The 14,937-nt window shown below is 45.8% G+C and overlaps 1 protein-coding gene across 5 annotated transcripts in view; it reads left to right on the top strand.

Moving 5' to 3' along the window:
• Npas2 (neuronal PAS domain protein 2) overlaps nt 1–14,937 on the top strand; it is a 182,948-nt gene that overhangs the window by 106,933 nt on the left and 61,078 nt on the right. For all 5 annotated transcript variants that reach the window (XM_052745085.1, XM_052745083.1, XM_052745084.1 and 2 more), the window contains exon 5: nt 7,469–7,558. In XM_052745085.1, the coding sequence (XP_052601045.1) occupies nt 7,469–7,558 (90 nt within the window). The remainder of the gene's footprint in view (nt 1–7,468; nt 7,559–14,937) is intronic.

Genomic DNA, 14,937 nt, shown 5'->3' with positions numbered 1-14,937 from the left:
TCAGAACCCACATTTTAAAAATGCACACATGGCAACACACATTTGTAATCCCTAGTCTACAAGGTGAGCTCCAGGACAAAGGAGAAACCCAGTCTCAAACAAATAAACAAACAAACAAAATCAAAGTGGATGGCTCCCGAAGAACGGCATCCAAAGCTGATCTCTGGCATGCACGTATATTCACACACGTGCACATGCACTCACACATATATGCATATGTATTCACACACATGCACATATACTCACATACATGTGCTCACATGCACATACACTTACACACATGCGCTTGCACTTGCATATACCATCACATACACAGACATTCATATATATCCACACACACACATGTACTTGTAGGTTAAAAAGCTTAGCAAGTTAGAAATTAAAATGTAGCTGCTTATTCCTGTTAGCTCCCATGCCACTCATGGCCTTGGAAATAAGCTTTGGAGCAGATACTGGCCTGTGGCTCTGCCTGCTATTGCTTATGCTTTGGCTACTGAGTTGGGCCACCTAAGCAAGAATTCCCAAACTGATGTGGTGGTGTGCTATCTGTGGCCTCGGTGACTGTAGAACGGGCCCTATTGGCGGTCTTCAAAGAAGGGGCACAGAACATGAACCAGGGGTAGGTGGTGGAAGTAGGCAGAGGGGAGAAGAGAAATAGAGGATGACAGGCAGAAGCCCCTCTTTAGAATGCAAAGGCTGTAGTTTTCTCCTTAGTGGACACACATTTGGAAACAAGTCTTTTAAAGTTATGTTTTGAACCTGAGCTCATAGTACATTAACATTTATGTGGATGTCAAGCACAGTGACCTGTGCCTCCCACCCAACCCAAACCCTTCTTGTACAAGATGGCCATGCTCCTTCCTCTGGTCCAATCACCGAGTTTCCCTGAAGGACCAAGTTGAGTGGTGCGGGGGGGGGGGGGGGGGGGGGGGGGGGGGGGGGGGGCTGCTGATGAGCTAATAACCTCCAACTGTGAACTTTTTACATATGAGTGAAGGTCCTCAGGACAGACCAAGTCTCTACACAGGACTGGCAGATTCTCTGACTTCCGACTTGGAGAGTTTACTGGAGGTGCATGCATAAGGCCTTAAGGACTGACAGAGTCAGATGTGACAGAAAAGCCCAGCAAAGGGAAGGTCAACCTGGTCGCATGACCGTGAATGGCTCCTGGCTGAGGCTTCAGAGGGTGGCTTCTTAGGATAAGTCTGTCTATAGCTCATCTCTGTGCCTATAGAACGCTGATGTAAACTTCAATTTCCATAGATTAACTATGCAGAAAACAGAAAGTACTGGAATAAGAAAATGCCAGAATAAAGATGTCTAAATATTATGAAACATAAATGCATTAATGAACATTTGCAGCAAATGAAAGCTACTTAACTCTACATGGGAACTATATTTAAAGAAAATACAGAACTTTCTGCCGAAGCAATGTATTTTAAGTATGTTAAATTTAAAGCAGCTTGTGAAATAGAATGTTAATTTGATACATCATTATGCTGCTTTACAGGCATTGATTTATCTTTTAATTCGTACGGGAAAAGAGTTAAAAACATATAGCCCTCAGGAATCAGCCACTTTTTTAAGAGCCTGTAAACACCACCTTTTTGTTTTATCCAGTGAGTTTCAAAGTATCCAAAGAATTTCACAGAACAAAGCTTCCATGAAGTTTTTAAAAATTTGATAAATTCGTGTCTGAAAGAAAGGCCTAACAATCAGGACTAGCATTTCTAGAAAAAGAGTTTAGATTCATGTGGATAATCTTAATTAATGCCCCTATGCAGCTGCTCCCAGAGTAGAGTCCTTGAAGAGGATAGAGTGGAAGGCTAAATGCATGGCTTGGATCTGCAATCACACCTGCCCACCCAGCCCTGGTCCATGGAAGGCAGCTCTGAGCTGGATGTCTACCATCCATGGCTTGGATCTGCAATCACACCTGTCCACCCAGCCCTGGTCCATGGAAGGCAGCTCTGAGCTGGATGTCTACCATCCATGGCTTGGATCTGCAATCACACCTGTCCACCCAGCCCTGGTCCATGGAAGGCTGCTCTGAGCTGGATGTCTACCATCCATGGCTTGGATCTGCAATCACACCTGTCCACCCAGCCCTGGTCCATGGAAGGCAGCTCTGAACTGGATGTCTACCATCCATGGCTTGGATCTGCAATCACACCTGCCCACCCAGCCCTGGTCCATGGAAGGCAGCTCTGAGCTGGATGTCTACCACCTAGTGCTGGTCTCTAGCTGTGTTGAGCTTCTCTTCCAACCTGTTGCCCTTCAGTAGACGTGGACCTGGGGCTGAGTGAGCAGAACTGTCTGATGTCTCCTCCCTGATGGTCCAAATGCCCCAGTGTGTCCCCTCAGGTGACTCGTGAGTTTCCGTGGTACAACTTATTCCTGGTGTTTGTCCCATCCCTCCTGCACATTCTCATCTTTGGGGGAGCATGTCCTTCCAGGCTTCCGGTCTTTGTAGCCAGGAGATTCCTTTTGTTTCCATGAGGACGCAGTGGCTGGGAACACATATGCCCCTAGGGAATCTCTAGTGTCTCCAAGCAGGAGTCTTTCTTTCTTCCTACCATCTGTCAAAGGGGCACAGAACCAGATTTCAAGACTCACGCTAGAGCGAAGCACAAAAGAACAAAAATGGCCCAGTCACAGCCCAGCCCCTCTGGGAGTGTAAGCTGAGGAAGACTGTGGCCACGGCACTGGAGAAATGACTCCAAAAGAGGGAGACTTCCTTTTTTTCCTTTTCTTTCTTTCTTTCTTTTTTCCCCTTTGGATATATCTCTTTTATTTTTGTGTGTCTATAAGTGTTTTGCCTACATGTATGTCTAGGCATAGCATGGGTGCTGGTGTCCATAGAGGTCAGAAAAGAACATTGGATAACTTAGAACTAGAGTTATATACAGTTTTAAGCCAGCATCTGGGTGCCGGGAACTAAGCCCAGGTCCTCTGCAAGACCACAAGCTTTACCTGCTGAGAATCTCTCAAGCCTCTCGAGGAGAGAACGCTGTTGCTGGCCAGGTTTTGGGGGAAATCAAGGTCTTTCTGCATGTTTTTCAGGAAAGCTTCAGCAGTCCTTTCTCTTAACCCATACACTGCCCCCAGAGAATGCAAAGAACGTTCTAACAAAATTGGGAGTCTGTAGGTAAGGGAGGTTTCGAGTCTCTGTAATATGCAGTGAGGGTAAGCCTCCGGGACATGTGGAAAGCCCCTTCCATGGATAGGGCACATTGTGGTTCTGTTGCATCACACATAGTAATGCTGTGGGATTTCCAAGCTGTGGCAAATGGCAAGCATTGTTCACATAGAGACTCACTGTGGGTCTTACACACTCTGTGGATAGTGCCAGTGAGCTGGTGAAGGTCCTCTCGCATCTATGAGTCCCTCCAGTTTTGTAATGCCCACATGCTTGACAGAAGGACATGGGCTCGCTGTACAAAACGAAATAAATAGAAAGAAAGAAAACTGGCTTGTTCAACTACTTTCCCCAGCCTTCCTGTCTATTTCCAGAAAGGTCAGCTAACATAATCAAGAGTGCCTCCATGCCTTAGCAACATTCACCTACAGGAGGGCTGCAAAGAACCTGGAGGAAAATGAGGGTTACCACAGGCTGGAGAGAGGAAGTGTGTGGGATGAGACAAGGCTGATGGATAGGCTCTAATTTACAGTCACCTAGAAACAAGAGGTTCTGAGGTGTTATAGCACAGTAGGGTGACTGTAAGTACAACTGTGTGTTGTGGATTACAAAAAGTAGATAGAAGGATTTTAAATGTCTTCACCATGAAATGGTGGTAAAGGTTTTAGAGGCAGATACCTCACCCTGAATTAAATATTATGCTACCTACACACATATCAAGTATCCTATGGTACCCCATAGGTAGGTCCATTTTATGTTTTGATATATGTTTGAATAAATTGAATTTAGAGCTGGGGCTGAAGCTCAATGGTAGAGCTTGCCTCTCACACATGATACTCTAGGTCCAATCTCAAAGCACCACCCCCGAAAGAAACCACCGAGTTGAGGTTGCATTGACAAAATAAATTGGAATTTTTAAAAGAAAAACAACTTACAAGAATAATTGAGGAGGGAGTAACTCACCAATCTAACCCAGACTGTCTCGGGCTCAGCAGGACTGGCATTTTGTACTTGGTCATTCTTGAATGTCCTGTGTATCATGGGATATTTTGCACCATCTCCTACCTCTACTCACTAGATGCTGCCGTCAAACTCCAGTAACAACAACCCCAAATATCCGCAGACATTGCCAGATGGCCCAAGGTAGAGATCCACCGATATAATCCCAAAGGATGAGATTCCTTTGGGAGATGTGCTTTACAAAACTCAACTCCAAATGGATCAAGGGCCTTCTCCCAGGACCTGAAATGCTGAAATTGTTAGAGGAAAAGTTTCACCATAGAGGCAGAGGCAAGAACCCCTGGAAACACCCACCAGCTTAAAAGACAACCTGAGGAATTGATAAATGAGACAACATGAAATTACAAAGCTTCTACACAACCAAAGACACTATCAGCAACGTGAACAGACAACACACAGGACAGGGAAAAAAAATCTTGCACCAGCTGGCCCTCAGACAGGAGGTTAACATCTGGAATATATAAAGAACCACAAAGATCAAGCATTAAAAAAAAAAAATCCCATCAGTAAAATGGGCCAGTAAACTCAATAGACAGTTTTCAAGAGAAGAAACATAACTGGCCAATAAATATTTGTTAAGGTCTTCAGCATCCTTAGCCATCAGGAAATGTAAAGTAAAATTAAGATTCTGTCTCAGCCTACTCAGAATGGCTACCATCAAGAAAACAAGTGAAGGGCTAAAGATGTGGTCACATGACTCACATCCTTCATGCCAGCACAGCCCCCTGTGTCCACCTGACTTCATCCCACGGCACCATATCCAACCTCCAGGCCCAGCCTGCTGTGGTCACATCAGACCCGCAATCTACAAAAGAAATTAGCATTCCTGGGTCTCATTCCAAAAATGCAAACAATACGACAGACCAAGACAGTGTGCACCACCCCAGATCCACCAGTCCTGTAGAATGTCCTCCAGTGAGAATTATCGGGATGGTAATTCCCAGGACAGGACAGAGAACATACAAGAACAGTCAAACACTTCATCAGCAAATTCAGGGAGTTTAAAGCCACACAAACAGTTAAGTAAACTTAGAATAACCTGAGTGGTGCCCAAGAAAACAGAAACGCAAGGCTGAACGGAATGATGAAGGCAATCCAGGATTTTAAAATGGAATTTAATAAAGAGAATCATGGAAGGGAGTGAAAGCTGAAATAAAGATGGAATTGAAAAACTCAGCAACTCAATAAGAAACTCGTGGGAAAGCCTTCCAAGTAGAGCAGATCAAAGAGAAGATGGAATATCAGAACTCAAGATAGGGGAATTAGTGTACACAAGCAAAGAATATGGGAAAAAGTTAAAACACAGGAAGAGGAACACTCAGGAAATGTGGGGGCACCATGAAAAGCCAAAGCGTTGAATTATAGGCATAGATAAGGGAGAAGCCAATGATAGACCAGATCGTCAACAAGATCATAGAAGAAAACACATTCCCAAACTAAGAAAAGACACACCCATACAGATACAAGAAGTACACAGAGCACCAAATCAAAAAGACCAAAAAAGAAAATCCCCATGGCATATCATACTTAAAACACTAAGTACAAAATGAAGACAGAGCACTGAACGCTGGGAGAAAAAAACCCAAGCCACCTACACTTAGTGCCCTGTTCTGTTCCTTGCTCTCCCACACTTAGGCACACCCTCCTGACTTCATAGAACGAATACCCTTTTATGGGGGTAGGTTCGCAGCAGTACCCTAGGAGGATCTAGGTAAAGGCATCCAGAATGTTTCCAAATCCTTCTAGGCAAACATTTCACCCCCTCCCCAAAAGCAGAAAAGTTCCCGGATTTGGAGAAGACCATATGTCAAAGACGTGCTCGGTGTAACAGCAGTGGCAGGCTTCCCATGGGCATCCACCTGAGCCTGTGTCTCATTCCCTCAAAGACTTATTCTCTAGTGAGGTGGGCTTGTTTTTACTCACTCTGTCTCACCAGGCTCCCCAGATAGCCAGTTGCCAGTGTGAAACCCCTTCTTTGCTGAATGACGTAGGCTGAGTTTTAGAAATTAGCTTTGAGTTGTGTCTTATGAAAGCATTATAAACCATTCACAGTCAAATTTCAAGAAATTTAAAAAACTAAACCTCAAGAGACTCTACCCTGAGAAAGAGAATGGTCCATGTTTTTTTCTCATAGCCAAAGCAGGATGCCTAGCCGACAGTATAGACGCTTCTACACGCATGCCGTTTTTAGATATTTGGAAGCACGTGTCTGGATGAGTTAGATAGAACAACCCCACTCCCACCCAGCCTGGTGGAATAAGGTGAATGCTCCTTTTAGAGTCAATAGGGATTAAAAACCAGTTTCACTATCCTCCTGCCTCAGCCTCCCACGTGCTAGGACTATAGCCTAATGCCATCACAATGCTCTAATGTAGATGGTTCCTTCTACAGCTACTTTAGCAATGGATGCAGATGGAGGAATGGAGTTGATTAGGGCAGCAAGGGAAAGAAGAAAAGGCACACAGAGAGACAGGTGGACAGAATAAAACGAGACTAGACGGACTGGGTTCTCTGATGGAGAAGCCGTAGCACCCCAGAAACTCACTGTGGTTATTATACAGTTGAATGGGGAGGCAGGGTTTTTGCATATAGCTGAACAAAGAGGTGGGTTTGGCTAATCTTGGTGGGCGTAGTCTCCAGTGAGGCTACAGTGGGCATTTTCTACACACACTACCAACATTTTCACTTGGATCAGAAGGGAAGGCTTTGCCATTTTCTCATAGGCCTAAGGCAGCAGGGTCCTGGACATGGTGGGTTCATGTCAACGGCATAAGTTCACTCAGGCCTTCACACATTAGGTGATTCCTCTGCTTCCTGCAGAGATCTGCTTTGGCCTGCAGGCACACATTTCTGTTTGTAAGGTATCTCTGTCTCTATACCCTGCAGTTAATGTTTATTTACTCCTGAGCTCACAATGATCTCAGGGGTAGGGCCTGGGGACTGTCACATGTTGCTGATGCCTTTGAGTGGTAATGATGATATTTCTGATTCAGCACAACAGGGTGCCAGCCATTAAATCTACTTAAGCCATTTCCATGGCTGCATTTCATTTTATGATACCAATAGGTCAACTTTTTCACTGAGCCCACAATGCTTTTGCAAGCACTTTGCCTGAGCTAAACAAATTATGTGCAAAACCATCCTGTGTGTGAGGCGGGAAAGTGCTGTGAGGTTATTCATGGAAATGGTCTAAGGATTACAAAACAAAGCCAGTATCATAAAAAAAAAAAAGTGGACCTTTTGCTTCAGTGTCATGCTCTTCCATAAAAGCATCTCTAAGAAGCTTTCAAATGTTGCATTTTTCCCCAGGCATTAGATGGCTTCATCATCGCGGTGACAACAGACGGCAGCATTATCTATGTTTCCGACAGTATCACACCTCTCCTTGGGCATTTACCGGTGAGTTTCTGCTCCAATGGCCTTGGCCGGTGCACATTTTCGTATTTTCCTGGGGAAGCATTCAGATCTCAGATCAGAAGTGGTGCAGGTATAGGGAAGCTATGTGGGAGAAGGAGGTGCATGGAGAGTTAAAGGGAGTCCAACTTCTGCAGAACCAAACCAGGCCCAAGATCCTGGGACAGGAGAAGGGCAGGAGAAGGCGTGTATCAGCCTGAAACAGGCACGGGACCATGATCTCATCAGGCCCAGGGCTGCAGTCGGGATGGGACTGACATAAGCGTGTCTCAGCGCTGTTAACAGAGCTCAGAGGACAGCAGATGTCCCTGGTCAGTGAGAGCTGATTAAGGAAGGGGAGACAGATGGCTCATGTAGGATATGGTTTGGAGCTCTGGAGACACGTTTGAGATTGCAAGTAGGTTGTAACTCGATTCACAGCTCTTCGCAGCAGCGATGTTTCCTGGAGGTTGAAATTCTCTAGCAAGACACGGTTGGACCAGGGTTGTGAGGGCCTTGGGGAATGAGAAGGGGCTTCACGGGTCGGGAGGGGAGGGCAGCTCTGCAGCCATGGACGGACGATAGAGGCTTGGGTGTGGGGTGGCTGCAGGTCCCTCTGTTCCTTCTCCCTCCCTTCATCTGTCTTCCTTTCCCCCTCCCATCTTCCTCCCTCCTCTCTATAAGCCTTGATGGCTCCTTGATACCAACAGCTCAACATGAAGTCACTTGCAGATCTACACCAGGCTAGATGAGGATCCACCCTTGAGGAAACCTCCAGCCTTTTCCCAGCATCCCATTTCTTGCCCTGCCATTATTGACTGCCACAGAACGTGGCCTGAAATGTCAGCTCCACTAGGAGCCACGTGTGTGAGTGAGGGATAAGCATCCTCTCTTCTTGGTCCTAACCAGTCTGGCAGAACCAGTCACCTCAGTCCTAACCCTTGCATTCAGAAGGTTAGGCCTCCAGTTTATGTGACTGTGACAAGCAGGATAGTAGCTTTTCCTGCATTAAGCCAAAAGAAATCCTGGGCCAGCATGATGCTAGGAAACTCTGGTCCCCTCTTCATAGCTATGCCGGGCCAGGAGGCAGCATGATCTTGCTCCATGGGCAGCTTCTGTCTGTCTTGCAATGATAAGTCCTACTCTGGTGGGAGCTCAGGGTTCCTTCTACATTGTCCTGGCCTATTGGTTCCTCAGAAGTTGTTCTCCCAACCCATCACATTTACAGATGGTTTTGTATGCCTACGGAACTATCATTTGCATTCTTCTGCTGTCCCTGTGTCTTAGGTTGAGAAGATACTTTCGATCTTTCTGGGTGGGTACCTTTCCCGTGACATCAAAGGTATCTGGATGCCTTTCCCAGGGCATCACAGGTATCATCACTGTTTCCTGATGCCGGAGTAGGATGGTCAGGTGGGGTGTCTCTTTGGGGACAGCTGTTGGAAGAGGTTCCCTCTGGCCTTGAAGGATGCTGAAGTGCACCCACACCTTGATCTTTGTCTCAGTCAAGAGGGTGATAATGGATGCAGGAGTGACCTCTGCTTTCCCCGACGTGGTTTCTTGGGGCTTATCTGAGGATAACTGAGGAAAGAGGAGGAGAAGGGGTGTCTCTCTGGGGAGAGTTTTTATTTTGCTTTGAGTGGCAAAGACAGCACTGGGATGGGCCCTGACCGAAAACAGCCAAGTATGACCTGCTTTCTGGCTGGGAAGGAAGGCCAGAGCCCAGAGCTGTTTGGGTAAACAGGGTTACTCTTCTGCTTTATGCCTTCATGATTATCTGATGACCCAGTTGCTATATGTGGCAGGGGGAACTTAGGAATCTTTCTGACTTGAAATTTTGGAGCCATTCGGGACTTGAGAAGTCATGTTCTAACTGGAAGGACCGGAAATGACTTTAACTCTTCCTTTGTCGAGCCAGACCCCTGTGTGTGTTCATTACGCGTCTATCTGTAGAGACTCACCCCTCGACACACACACAGCAAGACCCCAGGAGGGCTGAGCCCTGGAATGGGAGGTCCAAGAGCTTAGCTTAGATTTACAGTTGCCTTTCATTATCTGGCTTTCACCGGGGTCTTCCTTTGCAAGTGGGGTGGATGAGCTTTTGAGAGCAGACATTTCCCTGGTTCCGTCAGCATTCAACTGTTTCTTCTGGGAATCATTCCTCTATTGCTTCCAGCTTCCAGCTGAGGAAGCCCAGGGGCCCAGCCAGTGAGGGCAGAGCAGGGCCTGAAGCAGGTGCCGCTATGACAAGGCCAAGCTGGTCACCATTTCACTCTGGTGTCTTCCTGGTGCCAAGAATGTGGATTGCAGCTTGGGAATTCATTTGGTTCTTACTTTCTGGCATGAGACCAGGACCAGTCTGTAGAGTATTTAGTGTTTGTAGAAGCCTTGTGAGGGTGACTTTGCTTCAAGATTTCAATTAGAGAACTTCTACCTGTTCAATCGTTAGGAACAAACACTTATTGAGCACTCACTGGACACCGAGTTTCTGTGTATTAATATCTGTAAAGCATTTGGAACAGTCTCTTGCTCTCCTTACTGATCTCACAGTAATGCCATTAAGGTCATTACCCCTGTGCACAGATGAGAAAACATGGCAGGCAGTACAGAGAGGTCAAGTAGTTGACCCACAGTACCCCAGGCAGTCAGGGGTGTGGCTATGATGTGAACTGGGGCAATGGCTCCAGAGCCAGGAGCTTCATCATTACTCAGAACTCTCCAGAGGACAGAAAAAAAGGTGCCAGGTACCCAGGTTACATGAGGTGAGTGGCGAGGAACTGGAAGTCAGTCATTCTACAGAGGAGGTGACCATTGAGAAAAGGTATGGCTGGCTGGGGACAATCAGGATGAGGGGCAGGAGACCATAGTTCCCAACAGCAGAGCCCTGCTATGTCACTTAGCAGAGGCTGGCATGCCAAGGTCCAATCCCACAGTCCCCTTGGTAGCTGGGATGAGAGGGTCCATGTGGAGACAAATCAACTAGAATTCTTCCCACGAGTGAGTGAACTTCAAGGCTCTGTTTCCTTCTTCTTGGTGTGATAAAGTTCCTGATAGATTCTCATACAGTGATTTCCTGATGAAACATCATTCTCAGTTTGGCAGAGGAAAAAAAAAAAAGAATAAAACAAGGCAAAAACACACCCAAAGTAGAAAGTGATTTTAAGATAAAAAGCATTTTTCCCCAGTGGTGTTAACATCAACAGTTGGCCTTTCTCAGTGTCTAGAATGAACACAGGCAGTCAAAGAAGAAATGGTGGTGTGTGTGTGTGTGTGTGTGTGTGTGTGTGTGTGTGTGTGTGTGTGTGTGTACATGCACACATTTCTGGAAGCCGGGGCTAAAGGGAGCTTCTGAGATGGCAGACTTTCAGGAGAAATGCTAGGAAAGCAGGCTGCATGCAAAGGACAGAATTGGGAAACAGTCTGGCTATGGCAGAACCACAGTTGGTAGGCATGATCTGGGTTTCCTGTTTGGACTTTTTTTTTTTTTTTTTTTTTTTTTTGAGCTACCATCCTGGTTCCCTTTTCTGTTTTGTTTGCAAGCAAATGTGATGCTTGCCTGAAACACTGGGTCATTGTGTGCTCTGCAGATAGAAATCATGTCCCCAAGCTAGGCAATGGTGGCACACGCCTCTAATCCCAGAGCCAGGCAGATCTCTGTGAGTTCGAGGCCAACCTGGGTTACAGAGCGAGATCCAGGAAAAGCACCACAACTACACAGAGAAAGCCTGTCTCGAAAAAATTAAAAAAAGAAAGAAAGAGAGAAAGAGAGAGAGAGAGAGAGAGAGAGAGAGAGAGAGAGAGAGAGAGAGAGAGAAAGAAAGAAAGAAAGAAAGAAAGAAAGAAAGAAAGAAAGAAAGAAAGAAAGAAAGAAAGAAAGAAAGAAAGAAAGAAAAGAAATCATGTCCCCAGCCCTGAGCATGGTGCTGTGTGTCTCAGTGGTTATGAAAAATACACCAGCTTCCTGAAGGGGCCTGCCATATGTGAGCAGCTTCCTGCACACAGCTTGTCAAGGTGGGCATGCCTCAGAAGAGAGAAAGAGCAAGCACGCAGATATCCCCCAAAAGATATATGCTAAGATTAAAGAAGTCTGCAGGCTGAAAAATACTTTCCTTTGAGTTAGTACTGCAGGTAAAAGCTCCATCGAGAACAACATACATGATTATCACAACTATGTGGGCAAGCTCCCATGAGGTTCTCAGTTGGGAAGCCAGTCACATAAAAGGGAAGGTTCAGCCTCTGGCTTACGTTCCAGTAAAATACAGCAGCAAGGCCAAGGCCAGCAGACCCACTTTACAGGAAACAACCTCCCACCCCACCTGCAGGAAATGCCTCCCTCCTTGTCATCAAGGCCACGTCATCAGAGGGTTCCAAGGCAGCGAGCCCAACACACGTGATTGCAACTTGAAGTTGATCAAGGATTGCAAGTCCAAGCCTCCACAGTGTGTGTGTGTATGTGTGTGTGTGTCTGTGTGTGATATCTCTAGAATTTAAATTAATGACTAAGTGAGCAAGGACATGCACATAAAACATCCATCCAGGTTAAGAGCTAGAACCCACCTGCGACCATTGGAGGCCCATCTACAGCTCTCTCATCACACCCCACCTCTGCCTAGAGACAACAGTCTTCCTAAATTTTCACATAACTACTTGCTTGTTTTCTTTGCAGTTTTATTAATGCTGAATTGTTTGCTGAGCTGTAATTTAGTAAAAAATTAAGAATCTCATACCCCAAATATTCCCCCTACCCTTTTTATTTTGTGCTTATTTGCATAAATTTTCATATGGCTTTATATTTGCATGTTGAAATATCTTGAGGATAGACCCAAATCTAAACAAACAAACAAAATACATCTATGCTTCATCTGACATTTACAGCCTGAGGAAAGTTTTAGGAACTATTTTAAATTATTCCATGCATTAGAATTTTTCTAAAAGTTTCAGATTTGGGGGGGAAGATCCAGCTCAGCAGTCAGGAGCACTGGCTGCTCTTCCAGAGAACCCACATGGCAGTTCACAACCATCTGTAATTCCAGTTCTAGGGGATCCAACACCCTCTTCTGGCCTTGGTGGGCACTGCACACATATGGTGCACAGACATACATGCAGGCAAAATACCCATACACATAAAATAATTTTTTTTTAAATATCAAGAAAATCAAAAAGTTTCAGATTTTGGGCTTTTGGATCAGAGATGCTCAAGCTGAGTTGCTTTTGTTTATCTTCATATACGTGGAATCAGAAAAGCAGATTATGAAGCAGGTGTAGTGACCCAGCAAGTCAAAGTGCTTGCCACACAAGCCCAATGACCTGAGTTAGACCCTGGAACCTGAGAGATAGAGAAGCACCTCAGCGATTAAGAGGGCATACACTTTTTCCAGAGGATCCAAGTTTGATTCCCAGCACCCGCATTTGGTGGGCAGCTCAAAACCTCCTGTAACTTCAGTTCCCAAGAATCTTAAGCCTCTGGCCTTCTCCATGCTCCAGTACACACACACACACACACACACACACACACACACACACACACACACACACACATGCACATCATTTTAAAAGCAAGATGCCAAAAGCCCTTGAAAAGGTTGAAAGACAGAACCAATTCCTATAAGTTATCTTCTGATCACTATAGGCATACTATGGCATGTACTCTCCACCACACACACACACACAAAGAGAGAGAGAGAGAGAGAGAGAGAGAGAGAGAGAGAGAGAGAGAGAGAGAGAGAGAGAGAGAGAGAGACTAATAATAAAGTTGAAGGTTTTTTAAAATCAAACGATAATAATAATAAAGAGACTCGTGTGACTTCCCAACCTTATTTGTGAGCTCCAGAGCAGTCACTGGTTTCCATTACAGTGCAGGTCCCATTGTAAGAATGGACTCCAGTTCTTGCTTGTATGATTCTTCTCTGGTGAGCAACATATAGATTAGCAGAAATGGGACAGCTATGATAGGACGCTATCCACCACCACCATCACCACCCATCACTAACCACAATATCCATATGCAGCATATATCTTGTATTTGGGCACTTTCCTATTGGATTTTGACTTTCTCTGTAAAACATGGCAGGCATTCTCATCATAGTCTGGATACCAGTTCTCAAGGAGTATTGCTCCAGTCACCTCTTATAAACCCCATCCTGCTGGAGTGGAGATACCTGAGCACAGCATTTGACACCTGACACTAGACAGAAGAGGTTGACAGCAGAACACGAGTTACACGTGCCCAGAACCCAGGGGAAGAGAACACTGTGCATCCGAAGGGTCATGGGAGCTGAGCTTTTGCATAGATGGAGGAGGGTTCAGAGGGAGACTATGTAGTAACAAGATGGGAGTATGCGCCCAGATTCTTTGCTAGCTCCTTTGAGTAATTCTAATTGCAGAGGATGGCACCAAATCCTCGATCCTGGAATGAGCAAGAGCTATGCCTGGTCTGTTGACAAGCGGAGCTTTCAGTTAAGCTGTCCAGGCTTCCAAAGAGCAAGAATGCACACCACATAACGTTGAGCCTCAGTCTGGAGCCTTTTAGCATAGACAGCTAACTGTAAACACTGCCTCTTCGTGTGGCTTACCTTTTCTCTCTCTTTGAGATATGTTGGTGAACAGAAGTGTTCTTCCTTTGTGTTTGCCACTTTTATATTTAGCTGTTCTTTTATTGAACTATGGTCAAAGTGATTTCTGTACTGTCTTCTGGGAGTTTGAGTGTCTGGCCATGAGTTTGATTTGAGACTCAGATAAATCTAAGTATCTCAAGCATGTTTCCAGTTGGCTATTTCCCTGGCCTTGGTCAAGGCCTTTAGGATTCCCCTTAGCTTATTGGCATCTTCTCACTATTAGGCAACCCTGGGACCTCTCAGATTGACCTTTTTGCCTGTAGCCAATACATAGCTTCAGCTAGAACTGCAACAGCCCTTCAGGGACATTCTAGAGCTCAATGCTCACCCAACCCACTTGCAGATCCCCAGCATCTCGAAGTTGCTTTTGTCCAGGCTCCCTACACTTAGCTGGATGCCATTGAACTGGCGTTACCTGTTCAAGCAGCAGAGGCTTCCTGTGTTCACAGCAGTCTCGGCTCATCTTGAGACTCCTAAGGTTTGGCAAGGAGAGACCTGAGAACAGCATTGTGTGGCGCTCAGGTGAGGCCTTCCCCAGGAAGGTCCCGAGTGGGGCTAACTCCTAGATAGATCAGCCCAGGGTCTTTCAACGAGTGGGAGAGAGCCCCTACTACCCCTGCCTCCCACAGGTAAGGGATGCTCCCGAGGAGGAGTCAGATTGGAGAATGACTGCAGATGGGGTGGTCCCTCCTTCCTCTCTGTAATGGCTATTATTTTAATCAGCAGAGCTCAGCTTATCGAGGAAGCCATTCAACTGCAGGTGTAACGTCC

Source organism: Peromyscus californicus, unplaced genomic scaffold, assembly GCF_007827085.1.
Source record: "Peromyscus californicus insignis strain IS unplaced genomic scaffold, ASM782708v3 Scaffold_19__1_contigs__length_69161282, whole genome shotgun sequence".
Classification (NCBI taxonomy): Eukaryota; Metazoa; Chordata; class Mammalia; order Rodentia; family Cricetidae; genus Peromyscus; species Peromyscus californicus.
This window is presented reverse-complemented; position numbering and strand designations above follow the sequence as displayed.